This window comes from Columba livia, chromosome 2 (genome assembly GCF_036013475.1).
Source record: "Columba livia isolate bColLiv1 breed racing homer chromosome 2, bColLiv1.pat.W.v2, whole genome shotgun sequence".
NCBI lineage: Eukaryota > Metazoa > Chordata > Aves > Columbiformes > Columbidae > Columba > Columba livia.
The window spans coordinates 107,939,512-107,962,834 of NC_088603.1; the positions used below are offsets into that span (position 1 = coordinate 107,939,512).

The 23,323-nt window shown below is 38.9% G+C and overlaps 1 protein-coding gene across 13 annotated transcripts in view; it reads left to right on the forward strand.

The window, feature by feature from the left end:
- Positions 1 to 23,323, forward strand: part of PIEZO2 (piezo type mechanosensitive ion channel component 2) — a 310,595-nt gene that overhangs the window by 204,716 nt on the left and 82,556 nt on the right. For 11 of the 13 annotated variants that reach the window (XM_065053117.1, XM_065053123.1, XM_065053121.1 and 8 more), the window contains 10 exons: positions 741 to 903; positions 7,360 to 7,491; positions 8,566 to 8,604; positions 10,463 to 10,601; positions 10,997 to 11,130; positions 13,178 to 13,414; positions 18,626 to 18,749; positions 20,392 to 20,672; positions 21,317 to 21,465; positions 22,203 to 22,376. In XM_065053117.1, the coding sequence (XP_064909189.1) occupies positions 741 to 903; positions 7,360 to 7,491; positions 8,566 to 8,604; positions 10,463 to 10,601; positions 10,997 to 11,130; positions 13,178 to 13,414; positions 18,626 to 18,749; positions 20,392 to 20,672; positions 21,317 to 21,465; positions 22,203 to 22,376 (1,572 nt within the window). The remainder of the gene's footprint in view (positions 1 to 740; positions 904 to 7,359; positions 7,492 to 8,565; positions 8,605 to 10,462; positions 10,602 to 10,996; positions 11,131 to 13,177; positions 13,415 to 18,625; positions 18,750 to 20,391; positions 20,673 to 21,316; positions 21,466 to 22,202; positions 22,377 to 23,323) is intronic. The other 2 variants (XM_065053118.1, XM_065053129.1) reach the window with 1 other exon arrangement.

Consider the following 23,323-nt stretch of genomic DNA (forward strand, 5'->3'; position numbering starts at 1 on the left):
AGATTTCTTATGTGATAGAAATAGTATGAGATCCCAGTTTTTCCAGAACTAGTGAAATCTCTTGTACCATTGATATTAATACTGCTACTACATTAATACTAATTATGGAATTAATTTTTCTTCTGTTTTTTTTTTTTCCTCAATGATTTGATCATACAGAACAATTGCCTCTCTGAATGTTTCCCTTTTCTGTACACAACAGCTATGAATTCAGTGGAGCTCTCTATGTTTATACGTATTTGCATAATTAGATAGCAATTTATTAATGGTATCAACTTTTTTTTTTAATCAGTAAGCCGTTCAATGTGGTGAGGAGATGTACTTTACATTTCTGTTCTGGCAGAGTATATGGAAGGGTGGTGTATGTCAGTTTACTAAATCACTCTGAAAGGTCATGTTACTGTGATGTGCCAAATAGTCTTGCAGCCAGATTTTCTCTTCACTTTTTTTGTAGCTCTGGGCCTACAGGGCACAGGTTACTTAAAGTTTTCACATCGGACATGGCAGATGTAATAATATGATGCTCCCATTTTTTATGTTGAAAATCAAGTGCAAAAAACTTTCCTTTTCACTAAATATTGTGGAATAAAAATATTCATGTGCAGTTTAGATAAGATGGCAAATAATATTTTTGAACAGAGCAATTGGTATTATAGGTAAGAAAAAATTACTGAAAAATAATTAAACATTGTAAGATTTCTTGTTTATTCTCTAACTCTTGTGGGTCTTTTTATCCACAGGTTGTTTGGTGTCACTTCTCTTACTCAGACAAACTGCTCAAGCACTTGGATGATCATCAAAAATCAAGAGTTACATTGGTATCACCATGCTAATCCAATCTTACTGCTGGTGATGTACTACACCCTCGCAACTCTCATCCGCCTCTGGCTACAAGAGCCTGTTGTAAGGATAACTCCCTTCTTTTTTTCAGCCCTCATGACAGTGAGACTGGCCAATGCAGATACTTGTTAACAGAGGTGCAAACATTCAAGAAAGTTAAGAGAGTTAGGCACTGAGTGCAGGGGCTGGTACCATGAATTTGGTCTTTTTGATAAGCATCTTACAGAGTCTGATCTTCCAGCAGACACGTGGATACTTTCTTCTTAAAGTCAGCGGGACTATTTCTGTAAGGAGTGCAATGGCAGACCATTAATGTTTACTCTGATCTGGAAAGCCAGTGTCAATAAGAAGTAGTGTAGATGCTACTGAATAGAAGATAAACACCCAGGGCTTGTCTAGTGGGACTGAAGCAAGATACAGGCTGGCACATGGTACTGTGAGATGAGAGAGATTTGCAATTTTATCATAGATAAAGTTTTCTTAAAACCTTTCCTTTTGAATCTGTGCGCCTGAGTGAAAATCCCAGCTTTCATTTAGGAGCAAGAGAAAAAGGAGACAAAAAGTGAATTCTTATTTCTTCAAGTTTCAGAGGAATAAAAGGAATATAAGAACCCAGAAGTATCTTAAAGCTTAGAAAGTGGAAGTATAAAGAGGTTGATCCTAAACATTACTTATTTTTATCTCTTGATCCTCTGAGGCTTGATATGAGTTTTAGAGCTAAGGTTTAGCAATGCTGTAAACCACAATGAAAATACTCATGACTGAGCTGTAAATTAGTGGAATTTATAGCAGCAAGTAAAAACATTGATGGTTTACTTATTTTAAGGGTGTTTCTTCGTATAATGAATAATATAACAGTTCGACATTTAAAAAGGCAGACAAAATATCACCTGTGGATTGAGATGTCTGATATTTGGGGTTTACATATATTGGGCTTCGTAATAAAAGGTGAATGATGCCAGAACTGTCAGCTTGAGTTATTAAAAAATCGTGTCTGAAGTTTCCAGAAACCTTAAAGTCACAAGGTTTTAAATGATTGTGATCCACTGCCCCCTGGCATTGGGTTCTTCAAAGGTTTTTTTCCTATTGTGGTTTTTTTTTTTTTTTTTTTCTGCAGCTGTGGCAGCTGGAAACTTGCTTTTTTCTTTCCTTAAGTGAAAACTGAGATTTCCAGATCTGATTTTACCATTGGGGCTGTAACTAAAACTTCAGATCTCACAAACTACATAATGAAATCATGAGAACTACTCACGGAGGAGTAACCACATGTGAAATGCAGTTAGTGTGAGCTGTGTGATCTCAGCATCTCTGGGAATTGATTTCCAGTACATTGATACTTTTCATCCAGCTTTTACCATCTTAAAGTTTGGTAATGTGTCTAAGTTATTTACTGTGCTTTTTCAGCAGAGATAAATGAGCCTATCTCAGAATAGAGTGAATCCTTCAGGTTCCTCCAGGGACTAGAGAGGAACTATAGGGGACTTTCTTGCCCTTCTTTCTTTCAGGCTACTTGTGTTGTCCGAGATGGATATTCCCATAAGACACTAAAATCAGACTCTGAGAACTGGAAACAAGTCAAGTTAGAGATGCTTTCTAAGCAATTGAGCTAGAGTGTGAGTAAATATTAAATGATATTAATTTAAGAAAAGCTGGTGTCTCTCAAACCCATGGCTATATGAGAGGCAATACGAAGTCTTGGCATGCTCATGGGAACTTAGGATACCAGGGGACTTATGCTTCCCTCCAAAGATAAATGGACATGTAAAAATAGAACATTGTAAGAAGATTATGCCTTTGCATTAATGCTTATTTTTGATGCACAGGATGTAGTGATGCAAGTATTTGTCATTAAGAAGAGATGCTGAGATTCACAAAATTTACCATATTTTACACACTTTCTCTGTATGGCCTTTTTTGTCTACATGCATTTTGGTTTTCCTTTAGTTGTGCCACAAATCAGGAATTAATCTTTCTCCTACTAGCTTTCTCCTGGCAGGCTCCATTCTCAGTTATTTAAATCCAGAAATAATTGTATTCCACACTTCACTGAAATGTTTTTTGACTGGTGAATTTGTGGTGCATTTGATTAATTATGGAGCTAAGTATATTACTTGCCATTGGTCTTCCAAGTGATTTCGAATTTACACTGTATTTAGGATGACACCACTAACTACCTATAGCTGGATGGATGGCAAAGTCAATTTGCTGTGTTCTGCTTGGTGTAAAGCAGTTGTTCTTTGCATACAGCTGTCATGTACAGTAAGAAAAGGCTCATCTTAGACATTTTATTCAGAAGAATCTCTTGGACAAACCCTGTTTTGAACAAGATATATATGATAGATTATGCATGAGGAAATACTTATTCCATCCAAAAAATATGTACATAAGCTAAATATAATATTAAGCAGATTCTAAAAACTGGGTAAGACATGGAGACCTGGTGTTTTTTCCTTCTTATATGCATTGCATCTTGGGTTCCTCCTGTGGACAAAATTCCTGCTGGATTGCAGTAGGAGTTGTCTCTGAAACAGATGCTCTTGAGACTGTTGCTGAGTACTGCAGCCGATGAACAATTTTGGAAGAACAGTGCCCACTTCAGATCTTGAGTTTCAGGGTGAAGTTTTTTGTGTGTGCGCCACAGTCTGCCACAGTAAAACAGGTATGAGATTTCAGTGTATGATCTCTGTGTGGGATTCTGCATGGATCTCACTCATGCAAAACTCCCTTGGTGGTCAGTGGAAGTTTTACTTTTCTTATTCCCTCTCTTTTGGATCCTGATTTGTTCTAACTTTGACTCTTGTGAAATTCTACCTCTGCAAATAAGAAGAGGCAATCTGCCTCTGGAGATTGCAGCTTATAGTTGTAACTTCTAGCACTGAATACATGAATAGGGCCCATTCATTCTGTCCAGCGAGTGGTAAGGAACAGTACAGAAGTCAACAAATTTACAGCACTTTAATGTAGAGCCCTCTTACAGAGTTATTAGAGTTCTTTGAATTAAGAGTCATTTGAGAGTTGCACAGATAGTGGAAGAACTGAAAGAATTAGAGAAGTCAAAGGGCTCTCACAAGTCGTAGTCATATGACCAGTACTGTGTTTTCTGACTTCTTTTCCTCTTCCGAGAAAGAGAATACAAGATTTCCCAACTTTCCCTATGGTCTCAGGCTAAAAATGTGGTACTAAGATCATTGTCTACATCTTAAGTCTTTCGGTATTCTTTTGGTTACCCTGGTGCGAAACTAAATGCTGTTGATAAACAGTTTTTTGTGCTCCACATTATTGTTAGATTCAAATGGCAGTGACAAGTATTTTAATCACAGAGTCAGTTTATTTCTTCTTACACTTTGGCGAGGAACACCCTTTTACAATCAAATATAAATACACAATTGTGTGTGAAATGTGCTACCATTGCCTCTGAGAAGTAAAACTAAATTAATAACTGTTGTTTATCTAAGTAAAGATTTAAAATATAGGACCTTACTTTTAGGGTTGGAATGGAGAGAGTTTCAAAACCGTCTCTGCCCAGCATCCTGATTTATTCTTATTCTATTGCATCAGATGATTTTATATAAGCAGCAAGAACACTTACCTCCATCCACTTCCCATTAAAAGCCAAAAATGGGACCCTGCCTTTGAAACACCGCAAGTTCAAACAAAAACTAGCCTTTTCGCCATGAGGTATGTCTTTGTTTGCAGTAGATAGAGTTTACGTAAAAGAGGAAGTACCAGAGCAGATGGATATTTCTGTTGCAAACCAAAAGTCTGCTTTTGTTTGCAACAAAACAAAATTTTTGCCTTCCAACCCAAACTATTCTATGATTCTATGATTAGTAAGACTTCATCTGAATCAGAAATACAAGTATCTGCTAAGTAGAAAGGACAAAGAGAAAAATCTCAATTCCTTACAAACAGACCATCCGCATTGAAATAAAATATGACAATTAGTTGACTTGACTAGTTGTTTTGTGGTTAATAACAGGGTAAATTCACAATAATGTTAATAAAGCTGATGTGTAATCTATATTTTGGCTGTAGCTCAGCAAAGTTCCTGAACCTCCGCTTAAGTCCTACTGAAGTCAGTAAGACTTTGCTCCAGGTTCCACAAGCACTTGTGTACTTTGCTGAACAGGGGTGGTTTTATGAAGCAAGACCTTAGAGCTGTACAAATGAGGATTTTGCTCAATACTCTAAATAACCGATATCAGTGGAGGTTGTGGTGAGGGGAAGTAGAGTTTTGGTAGTTCTTTGAATTTGGTAATTCAAAGTTTGTTGAGCTTTGATAAGGTCTAAAAAACACTTGAAGTCTTGATAGGAGAGGAGAAACCAGAAAACTCAGGAAGCAGAGAGGGCAAATATTAATGAAAATGAAAAGTAGGATCAAGGTCTAAGGCTTCCTTTAGCGTTAAGGCTTCGTTTAGCTCAACATGGTTGAGCTTCCTCCTCTCACTAGTATGAACAACAAGGTTTTGCTGCTTTGTGACAGCTCAGCTGGGAAGTTCAAGATTGCAGGAGAAGGAAGAACAGTGCAGGAAGAGGTCTGGAGGAGCCTGAAGAGAAGCTGTCACCTGGCATGGTTCTCCACATACCCAGGTTTTCTGCTTCTCACTGTGCTATAGTAACATACATGTTTGGTGTATTTGAGAGGCCCCATGTCCCTGCTGGGCCATGGAAATAAGACAGTGTTTAGACCAGTGCGTTAGCAGTCCTCTACTAGTAGTAATAGTAATAGTAATAGTAATAGTAATAGTAATAGTAATAGTAATAGTAATAGTAATAGTAATAGTAATAGTAGTAATAGTTCCTGTCACAGGTGAAGAAATAGAGCATGTGGATCATACACACAGAGTCACAGAACAGTGCAGGTTGGAAGGGACCTCTGGAGACCATCTGATCCAACTTCTTGTGAGAGCATGGCCTCAGATTAGGATGTACAGGGCCAATTCTTGGATGTTTCCAGCAAAGGCAGCCAGTGCCCATGATTAATTGTTCTCATGGTGAAATGACTTTTTTTAATATCCAGAAGGCATTTCCCTGAAGCAAATTATGCCCTTAGCCTCTGTCCTATAACCAGGCCTTGCTGTGAGAAGAATACTTCTGTCTTTTTTAAAACTAAAGTTTAGGTATTAGAAGGCTGAAAAAAAAAAAACTGTTCCTGCATCCTTCAGCTTCTTCAACCCTCTAATCATCTTGGCAATTTTCTGGTGGACCCTCTCCAGATTTTCTATGTCTCTCTTGAGCTGGGGGATGACAGAACTGTATTGCAGGTATGGCCTGAGACTTACCAGGTACAGGGAAATAATCACATCCCTTGATCTGCTGGTAATGCTCTTACTTGGAGTTCGCTGCTGGCTCATGTCCAGCTTGCTGTGCACCAGGACCCCCTGGGCCTATTCCACAGAGCTGCTCCCTATGTGGTCTGTCCACAGCCTTCACTATTATGTGGGATTATTCCAGATGCAAGACTTTATATTGATCTTTGTAAACCTTGTGCGTTTTTTGTTGGCCCATCTCTAGTCTGTCTCTGTATGGTGGCTTTTCCTTGTGGCACACCTACCTCACCTCCAGTTCAGTGTCATCCACAACCTTTGTGTGGGTGCATTCCATCCAGATAGTTTTGAAGATACCGAATAGTACCAGGCCTACTGTCAGTCCCTGAGGAACTCCACTCATGACCAACCACCATTTTGACTTCGAGCCATTACCCCACTTTGAGCAAGACAGTCTAGCCAGTTCTCCACCCATCTTGTGGTCCATCTGCCAAGTCCATATCTTACCAGCTTGTCATCAAAGATGTTGTCAAACACCTTGCTAAAATCATGGCAGCTGACATCCATAGCTCTCTTTTCATCCACTGAACCCGTTTTGGCATAAAAAGCAATCAGATTACCATTGGTAAGTCCATATTGTTTTTTTCCCAGTCATCTTGTCTTACATATGAGCATGAGCATGCAGAGGTATCTTTGCGGCTTGAGTTAGAAGCAAGACTAGATGAGCCTAGAGGGGTGACCAGCACTGACTACTGTCTTAAGTACTGAGGCATGGATGGGTGAGTTAGGTTAGCCTTTAATGATAGATACATATGCTCAAAGGGTTTTGGTCTTTTCAGTTGTTCAGTGAAGCAGAATTGGCTTTTCGCATGTATAGGCAGATGAGAAGAGTGAATTTTCTTTCAATACACTGCTTTGAAAATTAAACATCTGTATACTGACTAATGGTATTGAGGTAGGCAAGGCAGGTAAGGTGAGATGTGGATGTGGAGGTCTGTAATTCTCGAGTCTTGTAACTATCAGGAAGCATCATGACATTGGCAGACTAGCAGTTAAAGAAAAGCTCTATCATCATTTCTGAAAATGTCATCTCAGTAAGAGTCATCTATCATAGATTGAGTGCATTAGACACTAAAAGATGTTGCAAATACATAGTTTGGAGAGGGAGCTTCAATTAGGGGAAAATTTAAATTCCTCTGGTAAGATTGTTATTTAGGGAGCTATAACTAGTCTTATCATTTATATTGTTTAGCAGACGCCTGAAGAAGAGAAATCTGTTAGCAGGGAAGATGACAAAGAAATAGCCTGCAGCCCAATTCCAATGACAGCTGAAAGAAGACGAAGTCTGTGGTATGCAAGCCACTATACAACTGATGAGAGAAAAGTAAGGAGCGGGAAGAGTCTCTGTATTAAATATATTTCAATCAGACATTTTATCAGTTACTTTGAAATTAAGGGAAGCAGCATTATATAGGTTGTAAGTAAGATCTTCACATGTGATTATATAAATCAGATATAATATCAAGGCTGTAGGGCAAAGTAGGAATATACTTTGTAAAAATTAATAAAACAAGAGCCAGAGTAAGGAAGTGAAAGAAGAGCATGCTCTATGCTTTTGACTTTTGCATTTAAGAGGTTTAGGGCCAGGCTGTTGGCATGAGGCTGTGATCTTTGTGCAAAACAGCTAGGAAGTCTGTCAGGAAGCTAAATCCTGAAGTAGAGATCTGATCTGACTTGTAACTACTAATTAGCACTGTCATTGGTAAAGTGGGACTGCTGGCTTATCTTCCTCCAAAGATACTGATGCCCTTGTTGGATATCTATAGCAGGGCAATTATGGCAGTTGGTGTAAAATCTCTGGGAAAGGTCCAGCTTTCTACCGTCTGTCCTCACCAGCTGCTGTGAAAAATTTCCAAACTTGCAGTAAAACTTGGGATATACAAGCACACTGTTGAGCCACATATGCTCAAGCCCCAAGAACTCTGCCATGATAACAGTAATTGTTAAATGAGCTGGCAAATGAATGAAATATCACATTTTGTATTAGAATAAACATTTCATTTGAAGTATTTTAATAATTACAGTAATTCTAATGATCATTTAAAAACTTAGTTTTTAAGCATTGGATCATTAGAAAGACATTAGAAAGCAGTTAATCAGTATAATACCATACTGATTAATTCTTTGACCGGTATCTAAAAATTACATGCAACATTCTAAGTTTTGGTTTGGACTTCACAGGAACATACAGTAAAATTATGTCAATGCTGTGGCGCACTAAATGTCATTTTGTGGACCATAGCGTACAAGTCTGCTGACTTTTTAAGAATTCTTCTTGAATTTCTTAGTGCAAATCTGCGAAAGTCAGCAAATATGCATGTATGTATTCAAAAAGTAAGACTTATTAATGCTTGAGCCTTGCTTCTTTAATAATTTGTCCTTGCATTGCTTTTTGCAGCTTCTGTCAATGACCCAAGATGAATACAAGCCATCGGATGTTAGTATACTACTAGTTTTTGTAATGTTGTAATTCTTCTTAATGTGATTTCACTGATATGTAGAGACAAAATCTTAGATGGCATTTTAAAAAACTTTATTTTGGTTAGCCTGCCATTTACCCTATAAGCTTGATTATCCTAAATATAATTGTCTTTTTCTTCCTTAATAATTGCGCTGAGAAACCACTGACTAGCCCTGAAATTGATCATTTGAAATTAAACTGCTTGTAATAGTACCAACAAGCAAATGATCTTTGCTATTTCATTGGGTTTAAGTAAGATATCAAAATATGCTTTCTAATGCAAGCCATCTTTAAACTTGACTTAGCTTCTTTGCTATATTATTTTCTTTCATTCGTGCTGAAATGCTGAGGTCCTTAAAGCGTGACTGTCAACACATATGAGTTCAATTTACAGATTGCAGAAAATCCAAGTCTTTGTTTGAACAGACAGGAAATGATCCGTTTACCTTGACTGCTATAGACTCTACGAGGCTCTGAAAGCAGAAACATCCCCTCTGTTCAACATACACAGAAGAATGGAGATGAAGATTAACTTTGAGAGGAGCTATAACCAAATCTATATGTGCTCCACAGCCTGTGCTTGGTGGAGCTGCTGAATATAAATGAACGTAACCCAGAATATCTGTGCATAGTTTCAACAGGCAAAATACTCTTCGCAGGCTAAGTAGAAGTCACTCTTCAGCATGTACTACCATCAGTAGCCCATTGCATGTGAATTTCTGCCAATAGGAGAGATATTTATGATTGTGGTTACTAGAGCCCTAATCCAAACAAGCACAAGGGCTGAAATTTATTTCACAAAAATGAAACAATGAAAGAGTGTTGAATTAGTACTACCAAGTGGCATAAATGTGGCATCAATAATTACCACAACTCTTTTTATTAATGGCAGCAAATAATAATTTTTATTTTATCTGTATTATTACTCACCAGTAATAATTTAAAATTGAAAGTAATTTATAGTGATTATTTTTATAACTACTGAAAATAATGAGATGTGTAAGTCTGAAAATGTTGACCTATTAGTTTGCCTAAGAAGGAGGATGAATTTTTGGTTACAGCTTTAACTTAAATGCAGGATATGCAATGATATTTTCCTAGCTTGGTTGTAAATGCCAATTTAATCTGGGAAAAGGCAGGATTTTTGAAGATGGGCTCGCTGAGTTACTCTTTCTGCACTGAGCCATGCGGTCAGCCTTAGCCTTCCGCAGTTATGGATGTGTTAACTTAGTCCACCTTTAGAATGTTTCTCCTTTCCATTTAATTTCATAGGTAGGAGAGGCCAAGAGCAAGCAGTAGTAATTTACTGGGCTCAGTTGACTGCAGTAACTTAATTGTTTTTGCTTGTGTGCCCACACTTTTATTCCTTTTCTGACTGCTTGTGAGTAAATCGAAGTGTTACCTGATACAATATGACATTCTGGGAATTAAAAAAATAAAAAATAAAAACAACAACAACAAATAGAAACAAACAAACCAACAACAACAAACCCCCAAAAAACTCCCCCAAATCTTAGAATTTTAAAATTTTAAAGGAAAATATTTTTAAAAATTAAAAAGTGCAGCAGCATTTTGCTGTTTGCTATAGAACTTCACTGAAACCAACTTATAATTCTATTGATATTGCATAAAAAGCTAACAACAATTTCTGGAAGATGTTATGGGCCACTCTTGCATGTAACGTGACTGCAATATATTAATTTATTTGAAAAGAAGTAACTGCAGTTGTTTGTTAAGCTCCTTTAACACTCACAATCCAGCACTAGCAAAACACAGGAGTCTCATTCTCCTAAGAGCCACCCTAAATGCAGTGCCTGCTCCTTTGTTGTGCCAGGTGCTGCTGGTGACCGTGAACGGGAACCCTGCTGACTATCACACCATCCACCCCACACTGCCATTGGAGAACGGTCCGGCCAAAGCAGACATGTACTCAACACCCCAGTACAAATGGGAGCCGTCGAATGACATGTCAGGTAGTGAATTGCCTGGGAATTGCCCTTTAAGTTTCATATTTCTTCGTATTCTCTGTCTCCGTTCACTGCCTCTAGCATTTATTTTCATTTTGGTAATATCTTTGGTCTATTGAAGTGAAATAATTCTATTGCTACGGCTGACCACATAGGAATTTTGTAAAAGGGGCTGCAGGCATACATTATCCAAAATACCTTGCCAACCAACACAGTGACTATGGGGTTTGTGTTGTTTACTGTGCTCAAATGTGATTTTTCTTTGTCTCCCATGTTGAGCTTGCTGATTGCTGTAGAAGTAGATTACAGAATGATTACAATTTAAATAATTTGAGGAGAGAGTGTATATACTGCTATTAGACCAGTATGAATTGCAAATAAGAATTTCTTTTTCTACTTAGAAAAGGAAGAAGAGGAAGAGGAGGAGGAGGAAGTTGCTCAGGAGGAGAAAGAAAATGTTAAATTACATGCCCTGGTTTCCGTGTTCCAATTTATCATGAAACAAAGTTACATTTGTGCTCTGATAGCTATGATGGTAAGTATTGGCAACAACAAAAATGCTGTTAATTTTACAAATCAATGTGTCTTCTTAATGTTTTCCTGAAAATTATCTCATCAGTTGGTTTTCAGTAAGTGTTTGCCTCTGGGTTGGAAAATATCAATATGGTGTCTGCATAATTTTGGGTCCATTTTAGGTTATTAATGCATAATTCCTAGGCCTGTTATAGACCTATAAATAGAGCAATGTGTGGGGTTCTGGATAAAGCATCACATTTCCTGGACAGGGAGCCCTGGGTTTTGTTTGTTGAATGTTAGAAAACCACTGTGGCTCACTTTTCTGGTGATTCCAAAGCTTCTGGATAAGCTGGCTTGTCATGCTTTTGTTCCACTCAGATATTTGCCTACAAGCATTTCATAATGATACAGTAAATTTGAAACATATAGTTCCTATTTCAGGTTGAAACATGCATCCAGTTACTGTCTAAAAAAAGATCTGTAAATCTTGATTTCCTATATTGACACAGAAAGGAAAATACAACTTCAAGCCAAGCAAGATTTTGCTCTTGTTTTACTTACTGCCCTTATTTCTCTTTCTCATGTCGTTGCTTGCTTTTAAGCCCACTTGATGCAAATACCTTGAGCTGCTCTGGAGCAAGTTTTCAGCGTAATGGTTAGATGTCTCTCTATATTCCCAATGCAAGCCTTGGTTTTACTGTTTTGGAAAGGTTTCAACTGTGATGAAATTAACCATAAAGCTTCTTGGCCCAATTTTGCATTAAAAATGGTAAAACAAATTAGCTTGGCTGCTTCTTGTTTGCATAAAGTTTCAAACTTTATTTACTGTCCTTTAACAGGAAATGTTTCTCAACTAAATAAAGCAGACTTCTTGTGCAGAATTTGGATCTGGCTTAATGGATTCTGAGACATTAACAAGTAGTTGTTTTCCTATTGACACAATGCTTCTTTTTCCTATTTTTTAAACTTACATGCTTTACACGATCTGTATTTTCTTTTTCAACTCATTGCTAGGGTCGTATCTCTGAATATCAAAGGAGAAGATATATTTAGATAGTTTTCTCGTAGTTTAATATTGGGACACTACTAGCTTTTTTCTTAGTGATAAATCCCTATTTTATACGACCCACATTTTTTAATGGTGTGATTTGATGCAAGTTCCACTTGAACCATTGCCAAAGACAGCTCAGTGTAAGTTATTTTCTTATATGGGGACAGAGAAGTAGTATATTAGTGTTTTTCACATACCCTTAAAATACATCATTGCCAAAGTGGCTGAGCTAAACTGAACTAGTCTTAATCTTTCATATTTTCCCTTGAAATCAAAAAGGAATCTAAAATGTTTTATTGTCAATTATTCCACATTTATATCAGCATATATATAGATTAATTTAGTCCTAAATCAATAACCCAGTGTTAATAAAAACCACTTAAAACCTCCATGCTTTTCCCCAAACATTGAGTAGAGCAGTTTTCAGTAACTGATTTCTGCAAGGTATAGAAAATATTCTAGACTTGTGAGTATTTCAGGTAATCTAACATGGTTAGTGTAGAATAAATGTTCTTCAGGTTGGGTGTTTCATACCATATCTTTCCATTTTAAAATTGATTCCACAAGAGCCAAAAAAGGATGGAGTCAGTGTAGTTATCTAAGTTTGTCAAAGGCTTTGAATGTAGTAGTTATTGAATATGTTTTGCTATTCCGACTCTGAATACTTTGCTGCTAGTTTTGCAAGAAGATCTGGTGTACGTGAAGGTTAGTCTGTATTTTCCATCTCATTCGGTTTAATGTAACGGGAAGCAATGAGTCTGCTTGCAAACCTTACCGAGGTGCAACTAATGCACAACACAGGGTTTGTCCTCAGCTGTGGACTGCAGAATGCACTTTCGGCATGTTCTCCAAGGAGTTTATTGTAGCTGGCCCATTAGCTGATTAATATGGGTCAGAGTCTCATGACAATGAAAATGTGCACGAAGTAGAGAAGCATAAGTTAAGTAGTAATATGCGTCATTGTTGTTCCTGAATATATCTGTGAACATTTTTTCCTCTTTCCTCCTTCCACAAGGCATGGAGTATAACATATCACAGCTGGTTGACTTTTGTGTTACTGATCTGGTCCTGCACATTGTGGATGATTCGGGACCGAAGGAAATACGCCATGATCAGTTCACCATTCATGGTTTTCTATGGAAATTTACTGCTAACTTTGCAGTATATATGGAGTATTGGGCTCAAGAATGATGAGCTTCCTCAAGTACCCGGTTTTTTAGAAAGAAAGGAACCTGGGGAGTTGGCATCAAAGGTACGTGTTACAAAGAGCTGAGATTTATTTCTTAAACCACAAAATACATTGTGATAAAAAGTGTTGATCTCTTGGCATTTCTTTTAAGAGTGAATCCTCAATATTCAGTATAGCCATATTCAGTAGCAGATCTACAGTATGTCATTAAAAAACGGTGTTTAGAAAGTTGTTTCTTGTTTTTTAAGCTAATAACAAAACAAATGTTTCAGACACCTTTGTAGATTTTCATGACGATTCTTCAGAAAATTCTTAGAGGATGGAAATTGCTCACTTGTTTGGTTTTATAAACTGGATGCAAAACTAGATGTGATTTGAGTTGTTAGCTTAATACCCATGGGATGCCAGGTCTGTCTTTGAATATGATGGCAACTGGAACTGTGGTGTCATTGCAATTACCAGTACTACTCATCCCCTTGTGATTTGCCACAGGCAGCAGTACCAGCTGTGACTGAGCTTTAATTCTTTATCCTTACACCTGAAAAGGCATGAGTTGGAATCCATTTCAGGTCAGAAACAAGAGAGTTTGTTGACCTCAGTGTATGATAGATTTTTTCTTTGATATCTTGAAAGCACTACAAAATGCATTTTGTTTGGCAGACTTGCTTCTAGGGAAGGGAATGAGCATAGATAGTAAATTGTTTCCTAGAGCACCCAAGAGGGGCATGTCAGAGAGTGCATCTAGTTGGCACCGCTCCCCTTGCGCTAAGTGAAATACTTCCCTTGTGACTTCTAATTACCATTTAAGGTGATTCTGCAAGTGATTTTCCTTGTTGGCAGTGCCCTGTGGATGACCATTTCTGGGACTTTAATGCATCTGAAAGTCAGTGAGTGCTGTATTATTTCTCTCTTACAGGTAGGGCTAGTTTAGTAAGAGAGCTAAAACTCAAGGGGTTCTTCAAGAACAGCTTCTCTCAATGACTTTATAAATCTCTAAGGAGTTTTAACTGTCTGGATACGTCAATCTCTTTGTCATTGTTTCTTATTAGCTATATCATCAAATAGCTTATCTAAAACTAGCTGGTGTCAAGACAGGAAACTGTTGGGTATATATGATGATTTGGCTACACCCATAAAACTAACAGAAGGTGTCTAATGGGATTTTTAGGCTGAATATAATGCACTCTGTAAATTTCATGGAATCACAGAATGGCTGAGGTTGAAAGAGACTTCTGGAGGTCACCTGATCCAACTCCCCTACTCAAGCACAGGCATTAGAGCTGATTGCCCAGGACCATACCCAGATGGCTTTTGAATATCCACAAGAATGGAGACTTCACAACTTCCCTAGACAACCTGTGCCAGTGCTCAGTCACCCTCACAGTAATAAAGTGTTTCCTGATGTCCAGAGGGAACCTCCTGTGTTTCAGTTTGCACTCATTGCCTCTGGTCCTGTCACTGGGCACCACTGAAAAGAGCCTCGCTCCGTTTTCTTTCGACCCTCTCTTCAAGTATTTATAGACATTGGATGATATTCCCACCGAGCCTTCTCCAGGCTGAACAGTCACAGCTCTCTCAGCCTTTCCTCACAGGAGAAATGCTGAAGTTCCTTCATTTCTGTGGCCATTCAGCTGGACTCTTGCCAGTACATCCATGTCTTTCTTGTGTGGGCATGCCAGAATGAGACACAGCACTTGAATCGTGGCCTCAACAGTGCTAAGTAGAGGGGAATGATCACCTCCCTCAACCTGCTGGCAAGGCTGCTCCTAATGCATCCCAGGATACTATTACCCTTCTTTGCTGAAAGGTCACATTGCTGGCTCATGTTCTACTTGGTGTCCACCAGGACCCGTAGGCCTTTACTGCCAAACTATTCTCCATCTGATTGGGCCCCAATATGTAATGATGCAGGAACTGGTTGTTCATCTCCAGGTGCAGGACTTTGCACTTTCCCTTGTTGAACTCCATGATGTTGCTGTCAGCCCATTTCTCCAGCCTGTCGACGTCCCTCTGGATGGCAGCACAGCCATCCAGTGTAAGAGCCACCCCTCCCACATTTATGTCATCAACAAGTCTGGTGAGGGTACACTCTGCCCCATCATCCAGATCATTAATTAAGACATCAAACATGACAAGATCCAGTATTGGCCCCTGGGGTACACCACTAGTCACTGACCTCCAGCTAGACTTTATGCCACTGATCACCACCCTCTGAGCTCAGCTGTTCAGCCAATTTTCAATCTACCTCACTGTCTGCTCATCCAGCCCATACTTCTTGCCTATGACGATCTTATGGGAAACAGTGTCAAAAACCTTACTGAAGTCTAGGTAAACAATATTCAATGCTTTCCCCTCATCTGCCAAGTCCTTTCATTGTAGAAGTTTATCAAGTTGGTCAAACATTACTTCCCCTTGGTGAATTCATGCTGACTGTTCCTGATAACTCTCTTGTCCTTCATGTGCCTGGAAATGGTTTCCAGGATTAACCGTTCTATCACGTTTAGAATCACAGAATCATAGAACAGTTTAGGTTGGAAGGGACCTTTAAATATCATCCAGTCCAACCCTCCTGCCATAGACAGGGACATCTTTCACTAGATCAGGTTGCTTAAAACCCCATCCAAACTGTCCTTGGACACTTCCAATTATGGGGCATCCACAGCTTCTCTGGGCAACCTGTTCCAGTGTTCTACCACCCTCACCTTCGCAGAGGTTGAGGTAAGGTTGACCATCCTGTATCCTGTATCCTCCATCTTGCCCTGCTTGAAGGTAGGAGTGACGTTTGTTTTCCTCCAGTCTTCCAGCACTTCTCCCAGTCACCACAATCAGTCAAAGATTATTGACAGTAGCTTCTACAATGACATCAGCCAGCTCCCTCAGCACTCGTGGGTACTTCTTGTCAGGACTTATGTATGCTCAGTTTGCATAAGTATTCCATGACCTGATCCTCTTCCACCAAGAGTGTGTCTTCCTTGATTTAGACTTTCCCCACAGACCTGAAGGCTTGTCTTGCTAGCAAAGGCTGAGGCAAAGAAGGCATTTGATACCTCAGCTTTTTCCATGTCCTATGTCACCAGGGCCCTTTCCCCACTCAGCAGTGGGCCTACATTTCCCCTTTCCTTTTTTTGCTTATGTACTTATAAAAGCTCTTCTTGTTGCTCTTGACATGCCTCTCCAGACTCAACTTCAGGCCTTGGCTTTTCTAACCGTGTCTTTGCATGCTCAGCCAGGGCTTACGTTCCTCCCAGGTTACCTGGCTCATCATCCATCCCCAGGCAGAACCCGTGCGTGCCAGCTGTGCTCTTATGCAAATTGCAACTCCACCTCTGCATCTCCCTGGCCCATGCTTCCTAAAGAGCTCTATCTCTCCATTGTACCTATGCAAGCCATCACACCCTGTCTCTGTGACTCCAGCAAGATCACAGTCCTGCACAGAGGTCTCTAATTCATTGTGTTTATTCCCCATGCTGTAGTGTACAGGCACTTCAGGGAGGCGCCTCACATGCTGATTTCCCAGAAAGCGTCTGGAAGGTTTTCCTTTAATGGTGCCTTGAAAGCGCTTCCTTGTTTACATACAAATGCTTGAGGTGACCCCATGTAAGCCCTGTTTTGTTGTTTAGGTGCACCTGCCAGCCCTGTCCCTCACTCCTCCTCAAGGCTGCTAGTAACTCTGTCCCTCCTCATTATTCCTAGTTTAAAGCCCTTAGAACAGGGGTGTCAAACTCATTTTCACCATATAGTACTGTACCACTATTAACTACTCCTACATTTATGCAGTCCTAAAATTACATTCGGCCCTTTGAAGGCAACTGTGAGGCTGATGTGGCCCCTGGTGAAAATGAGTTTGACACCCCTGTCTTAGGATACAGGCTGAATTTAAATAAAGATTGGATACTGTGTTGTGCAAAGAAAGGAGAACAGAAAGCAAAGTACTGTAATTCTTTCTGCATAATTTTCTGTATGTTATATTTGTGTTTCATGGTCTGAAAAGGAAATAAAATGGATATTGTAAAAGGTGGATGAAGAGCATTTCTTTGGTCTGCAACCCTTCAAGACTTTTATTAGAGCCAGCTCTGGTTCTGGAAATACTAAAGAGAACAAGGTGTAAATGCAGCAGGGAGATGGAGCTAATCACGGCAGAACAAACCCATGTTTTACAATATCAGTGGTCTGTGTTGCAAAAACCAGAGCTCCAGGAGGAATCTGGAGAAGGTGTGACAACTCGCACAGGCTGACAGTCCTCTGCTGCAGCTCACTGTTAGGCACCACGTCAGTGAAAACAGCTGTCGCCAGCCTGGGACCTTTCCACCACCAACGACTTGTGCGTTAAATGAAAAACAGGAGAGCTCTTTACACTGCTCTGCAGGCCTTGTCATTCTATTGTATGCAAAATACTTGGCTCTTACAAGTTTCCAATTTGATATTCTCTTCTAGCTTATAAAGTAGTGAAATAACCCTTGTTCTGCATCACTGAATTCAGTGGAAATTTTGCAGTGTAGACATAAAATCAAGTCTGTAATGAACAGGCATCATGTTTTTTTTTTCTTAAATTTGGCCATCTCTCAGTATTGCAAGCTGTCAAATTTAGCTTTTTGCAAAACACAGAAATGCAGTCTTCATTAAAGAGATTTATTTTTTCTAAGATGTCCTTCTATTACGGAATTATCATCTTCTTAAGGCTCTTCAAATAATTAAGAGCCAACCTAAATCTCGTAACTGCTCCAAGTGCAAGGGATATTCAGTTGACTATGTTCTTTGTAACTTAAAGACATGCAAAGAATTTTTTTATTTTTAAATTAATTGCCTTTAAGCACTGGAAGTATCAAACTTCCTAAATCAAAAGACTTAGGATATATAACAAACCCTAGCAATGACAATACTCTCACCTGCCTGTGCTTCTGCCCTGCAAAAAAGGAAAAATCAACAAAAATGGACAGATGGACATACATAATGAGAAGATCCTTGTAAGACAGGAGTGAAAAACTGAATAGAATGGGGGAGAATAGAACCATATGGGTAAATACCTTTAAGAAAAGATGTGGAGTGAAAAGTTATTAACTCATTGGAAAAGTGCCAATGAAATACAGTTGTTTTTAATGCAGGATGTTTCCTAAACGGCTTAACTTTAATAAAGATGCACTGTGATCCTATAATTTCCTTTTTCTCATGGACAGACAAAACAAAGACATGCAAAATTTATGAAAACATGTTTGTATTAGCAGGATTTAGGATGTACAATTAGTCTGTTGTTTTTGTTTTGATTTTTGTTTGCAGATTCTTTTCACAATTACTTTCTGGCTACTGCTTAGGCAACACCTCACTGAACAAAAAGCACTTCGGCTAAAAGAAGCTACTTTATCTGAGGTCAAAGTTGGAAATGAAGAAAATGAAGAAAAAGGTAAAGCACTGTCCAACTTTGTCCTTCAGTCGTGATAGAATTTCTAGTTACCACATGTCTGTAATGCTGAAAGCAATTAGCAAGATACCTGGTGTTAGCTAAGGAAGATACAAGAAAAGCTATGTGCAGCTATCTCTTGGGATAGAAAAATAAATCAGCTACGAACTTCAGAAATGTAAATAAAATGCAAATTCTCTTTACTGTTGAACTAGAAAAAAAATGGAAGATAATTGAAATGGCTCTTTTGAGAAATGTCATGGAACTTTCAAATAATCAGTTTACTTCCATGTCTCAAACTTAAACCAGCAGATTAATTGTTGTAGGAGTTTAACCACAAGAGAAGAGTTTACATAGGAAAAATCAGTTGCTGAATTTCTTGGAAGCTCTGTTTGCACATAAACACTTCTATAAAACCAGAAGTTAAGCTATTAATTTCCATGGGAAAATGACCATGCATATTTTCAGTGCAGGAGCTCATGCTATCAGAAGCATACCTGAGAGAAAAGTTTACTGGTACCATTTCAGCTCATCTAACAGCTCAGTAGCCTGATCTCTCTTTTTCTAATAGGCACATGTTCCCTCAGACTTTTCTTGCCTTTTTCTGTCTCTCTGGATATTGATCTGAAAAAAACTCACTGAAATGGTAGAAATCCAGTCTGGGAAGCAGTGATGTAGTGTCCTGTTTGAGTCATTACGATATTTGTCTCAGTAAAATGTGTGATCAGTCTCAAATCTGGACACTGCAAGGATTTGCCAAAGCAAGAGCAAGGAAAGAGTCTGAGAAGAGGGATGATGAGTGAGATAAAAGGAGCCTTTCGGTGGTGAATTCTCTATGTTGTTCTCAATGTGAAGAAAAGCGTGACAGCTACGTGGGATGAGTTTTACAAGCCCTGTTATCTAGATAGTTGCTTATGTGTACTTGCAATTGGGGAGACACTTTTCTTGCTTGCCACAAGCCTCGTAAAGTTAATAACTGGGGAATCCTGACCTCTTCATAGGGTAAAAGCAGCTCATCTTTTCTGCAATGGCTCAGGCACAGCAGAAGAAGCTGGAAAAGTGGTGGTTTCTTTCAAAACCAGCAGTGTAGTGGAGCATTTACATTTTTTTGAGCTTGCTTGATTTTATGTTAATGTTTTCTCTTGCTTGTGGTTTTTGGAGGTAACCACAATATTCTCTAAAGGACGAAACTCAAGATGAGTGGTTCAAACTCAAGATGGGAGTTGAAACTGTAAACTCAATATAAGAGGTTTCTGGTGGTGATGGTGGTTTGTTTGTTTTCCAGTTTAAAAGGTTTCTTGCCTGGGAGTATAGGTATTGCCATGGAAAGTGTTTTGACTATTATCCATTATATTATATAAACCTTAGGCTCCAATTTTCCGCTAAAGCTACCTGCATTCCAAAGTGAAGATGAGTGTCTGGTAAGGATGTGTAGTTATGCACTGTATGGTTCCAGGAGCAGGTTGAGCTCATATGAAATTAAAACTCTCTCCTGGAGTAATCTGTGATTCATAAATACAGTCTCTTGTGAATATGATGTTTTAAGTTTCTGTGTTATGTGCAGAGGTTGTACTTTCCACCTGTTTAAATTCTTACTAAAAGTCCCCAAAACAGACAGAGGCCAAATGTGACTCTGTATTTGCAGAAGAGGAGTTGCAAGAGGGAGAAATGGCAGAAGAACAGGAGGAGGAGAAGGAGAAGGAGAAAGAAAAAGAGAAGGAGAAGGAGGAGGAGGAAGAGGAAGAAGATGATGAGGATGAACAGGATATTATGAAAGTCCTGGGGAAGCTGGTGATGGCTATGTTCATCAAGTACTGGATTTATGTCTGTGGGGGCATGTTCTTCTTTGTCAGCTTTGAGGGCAGAATTGTCATGTACAAAATCATCTATATGGTACTGTTCCTCTTCTGCGTGGCCCTCTATCAGGTGAGAACCGTGTTAAATAAATTTTGTCCTTGAATACAATGGTTCATACATTTAACTTGGTAATAAAGTAGCTCCAACCTGAATTCATAAAGTATGTTTTTTCTTTAGTTATATGTAACATAATAAGATCCTTCAGCTTTTGCTTATTGTGACAGGCAAAGTGCGAATAGATTAGATGCATACAATATGCACCTCTGCTTTGGGACTCCACCTCAATCACTGCAAGCTATGAAACCTGTGTGGGAAAATTCTGGGCCCGTGCATGTCCTCAATAGCAACCAGTTTTTGTGACACCTGATCTACACAGCTCCTACCCCCCAATGCGCATGGAGTCCCTCTCCTCCTGGACTTTCATCACCTAATGGTGATGACACTGAGTGACGGAGGCTGTCCCTGGCCTCTATGCCTTTGGCCATGTCCCGACAGACATTTTTACACAAAAGTCTGTACTCAGCTGTATGTACATCAGGAGTAAAAACTGTATCTCAATGAACTGTAGGTGCTGTTGCATAAGCATTGTTTAGTTCAGACCATCTAGGTAAAACAGGATTCTTAGTGTATGTTTGCCAGTACAGTGTTGTCAGTATTTTGGTCAGTGTCTTTGCCTTCAGCTTGTTTGAACATCTTTAGTGTATGATTTTCAGGTGCACTATGAATGGTGGAGGAAGATTTTAAAATACTTCTGGATGTCAGTGGTTGTTTACACAATGTTGGTACTTATCTTCATCTATACATATCAGTTTGAATCATTCCCTGGCTTGTGGAAGAACATGACAGGCCTGGATGAAAACAAGTAAGCGTTTTCAACTAATTTAGTTTTTTCTTTGGACTTTTGAGCTCAGTGTGATAGAATGCTCTGAGAAGCACTCTTCCTTCTTGTGAGGGAAAAACGTCATAAGCCCATCCCCAGGCATAGCTCACTTTAAGCTCTGAAGCCATAGCTTTATTGTTGTAACAGTAGAGATCAGCAAGAGCATGAGAGGGTCTCAAAAGAGTCGTATTTCCTCCCATCTGATGCCAAGGCCTGGACTTCTCTCCTGTTCCCAGTTCAGTACCAATAGTTCTTTCTATCTCTTTGACCACAGGAATAAGATCCAAAGAGAGATTAAGGGCAGATTTATAGGATGTCTGGAGCTGATGAAGGTGGACCTTCCCTCCTGCTAGTGAGAGGGGCTGAGTTTCTTCCTCCTTGGGCATTTCTCAGCAGGAGTTTACATGAGAAAGTATATGCAATACGAGTGGATCTCCAGTGCAGGGCTTTCAGTCAGGCACAACTCGTCTTGTCCAAGACATCTGTGGCAGCGTTGATTCATTTATATCTCTACATTTGCAGTCTCTCTCTACATTACTGAGTCCAAATACAAGATACTTGCATTGTGAAACTTGATGGTTTAGAAGAATTTAAACAACTAAAACCACATAACAAGTACTAGTCTCTTATTTCCCATTGCAAATGATTAGTAATGTTTCCTGGCAAGGAAAATATTTTGGTATGAAAAGGTGACTTAGTGGCTTACTTTTTTTTTCCAGACTAGAAGACCTTGGCTTAAAACGGTTTTCTGTGGCTGAGCTATTCACACGCATCTTTATACCCACCTCCTTCCTACTGGCATGTATCTTACACCTTCACTACTTCCATGACCGATTTCTCCAGCTCACTGATTTGAAAGCTGTAACCAGCAAACAGGACAACACTATCTACAGGTAAAGAAACAAAGTAAATGGAGCTGTTCATTATCTGTATGAAAATGCTGTTTCCTACTGTACGGTAATCCTCATGTTTCATTAGATGTTATTTGCCTTTGCTATGACTACCTGGTTTAAAAAGAAGGGAGAAAAAATAAGCAACATCCTAATTTAGTGGCAGGTGTCCCTGCCCATGGCAGAAAGGTTGGAAATAGATGATCTTTAAGGTCCCTTCCAACTCAAACTATTCTATGATTCTGTCCAGCACCTGGCTAAATAAACCTAAACCAAAGTATCTGTTTTCCATCACTTTCCCCTACATGTTAAGGTTTTTTTTTCATTTTGGGGTACATTTTCAAAGGTATTGATAATATTTATGTATTTATTTGTCTCATTATATTTGTCATTTAATGGGAGTTAGATGTTTAGTTGCTATATGTGTCTTTTGTAAGTCCTGTCAATAATAGAAAATATGGCTTTTCATTTGAGTCACTTCCATTTTTCAATGTCAATTTTGAGGGCCAAACAAAGATTTGGAGACCTTTGGCAAATGCCACATTTGTGTTGGACAATTAAGCCTTTTTGAGAAGCTGAACTTCAAATATGGAAAAATCCCAAACCTGTAGTCGCTCTTTAAAGTACTGACCCTTGACCGTGTTAGCTCTTTGAGACATTCAGCAGTCTCATCAAGAAGTTCATTAGCATTTTTTCATGACTCTGGGTCCTCATTTTTGCTCTGTTTAACTATTCCATTTTGTCCTGCATACAAACATATCTGGCCTAGAATCATGCTTCAGAAGTATGGTACATGGTATCATATTATACAATGACATTTACACTAGTTCTTTGAAGAAACCTATTAATTTATACACTATTTTAAAAGTGTTTGCCTGTCCAATGTTAAAAGTAACTCAGTTGCAGTTCTGTGCATGGGGACTAGCTGCATAATATCAGGTATGCCACAA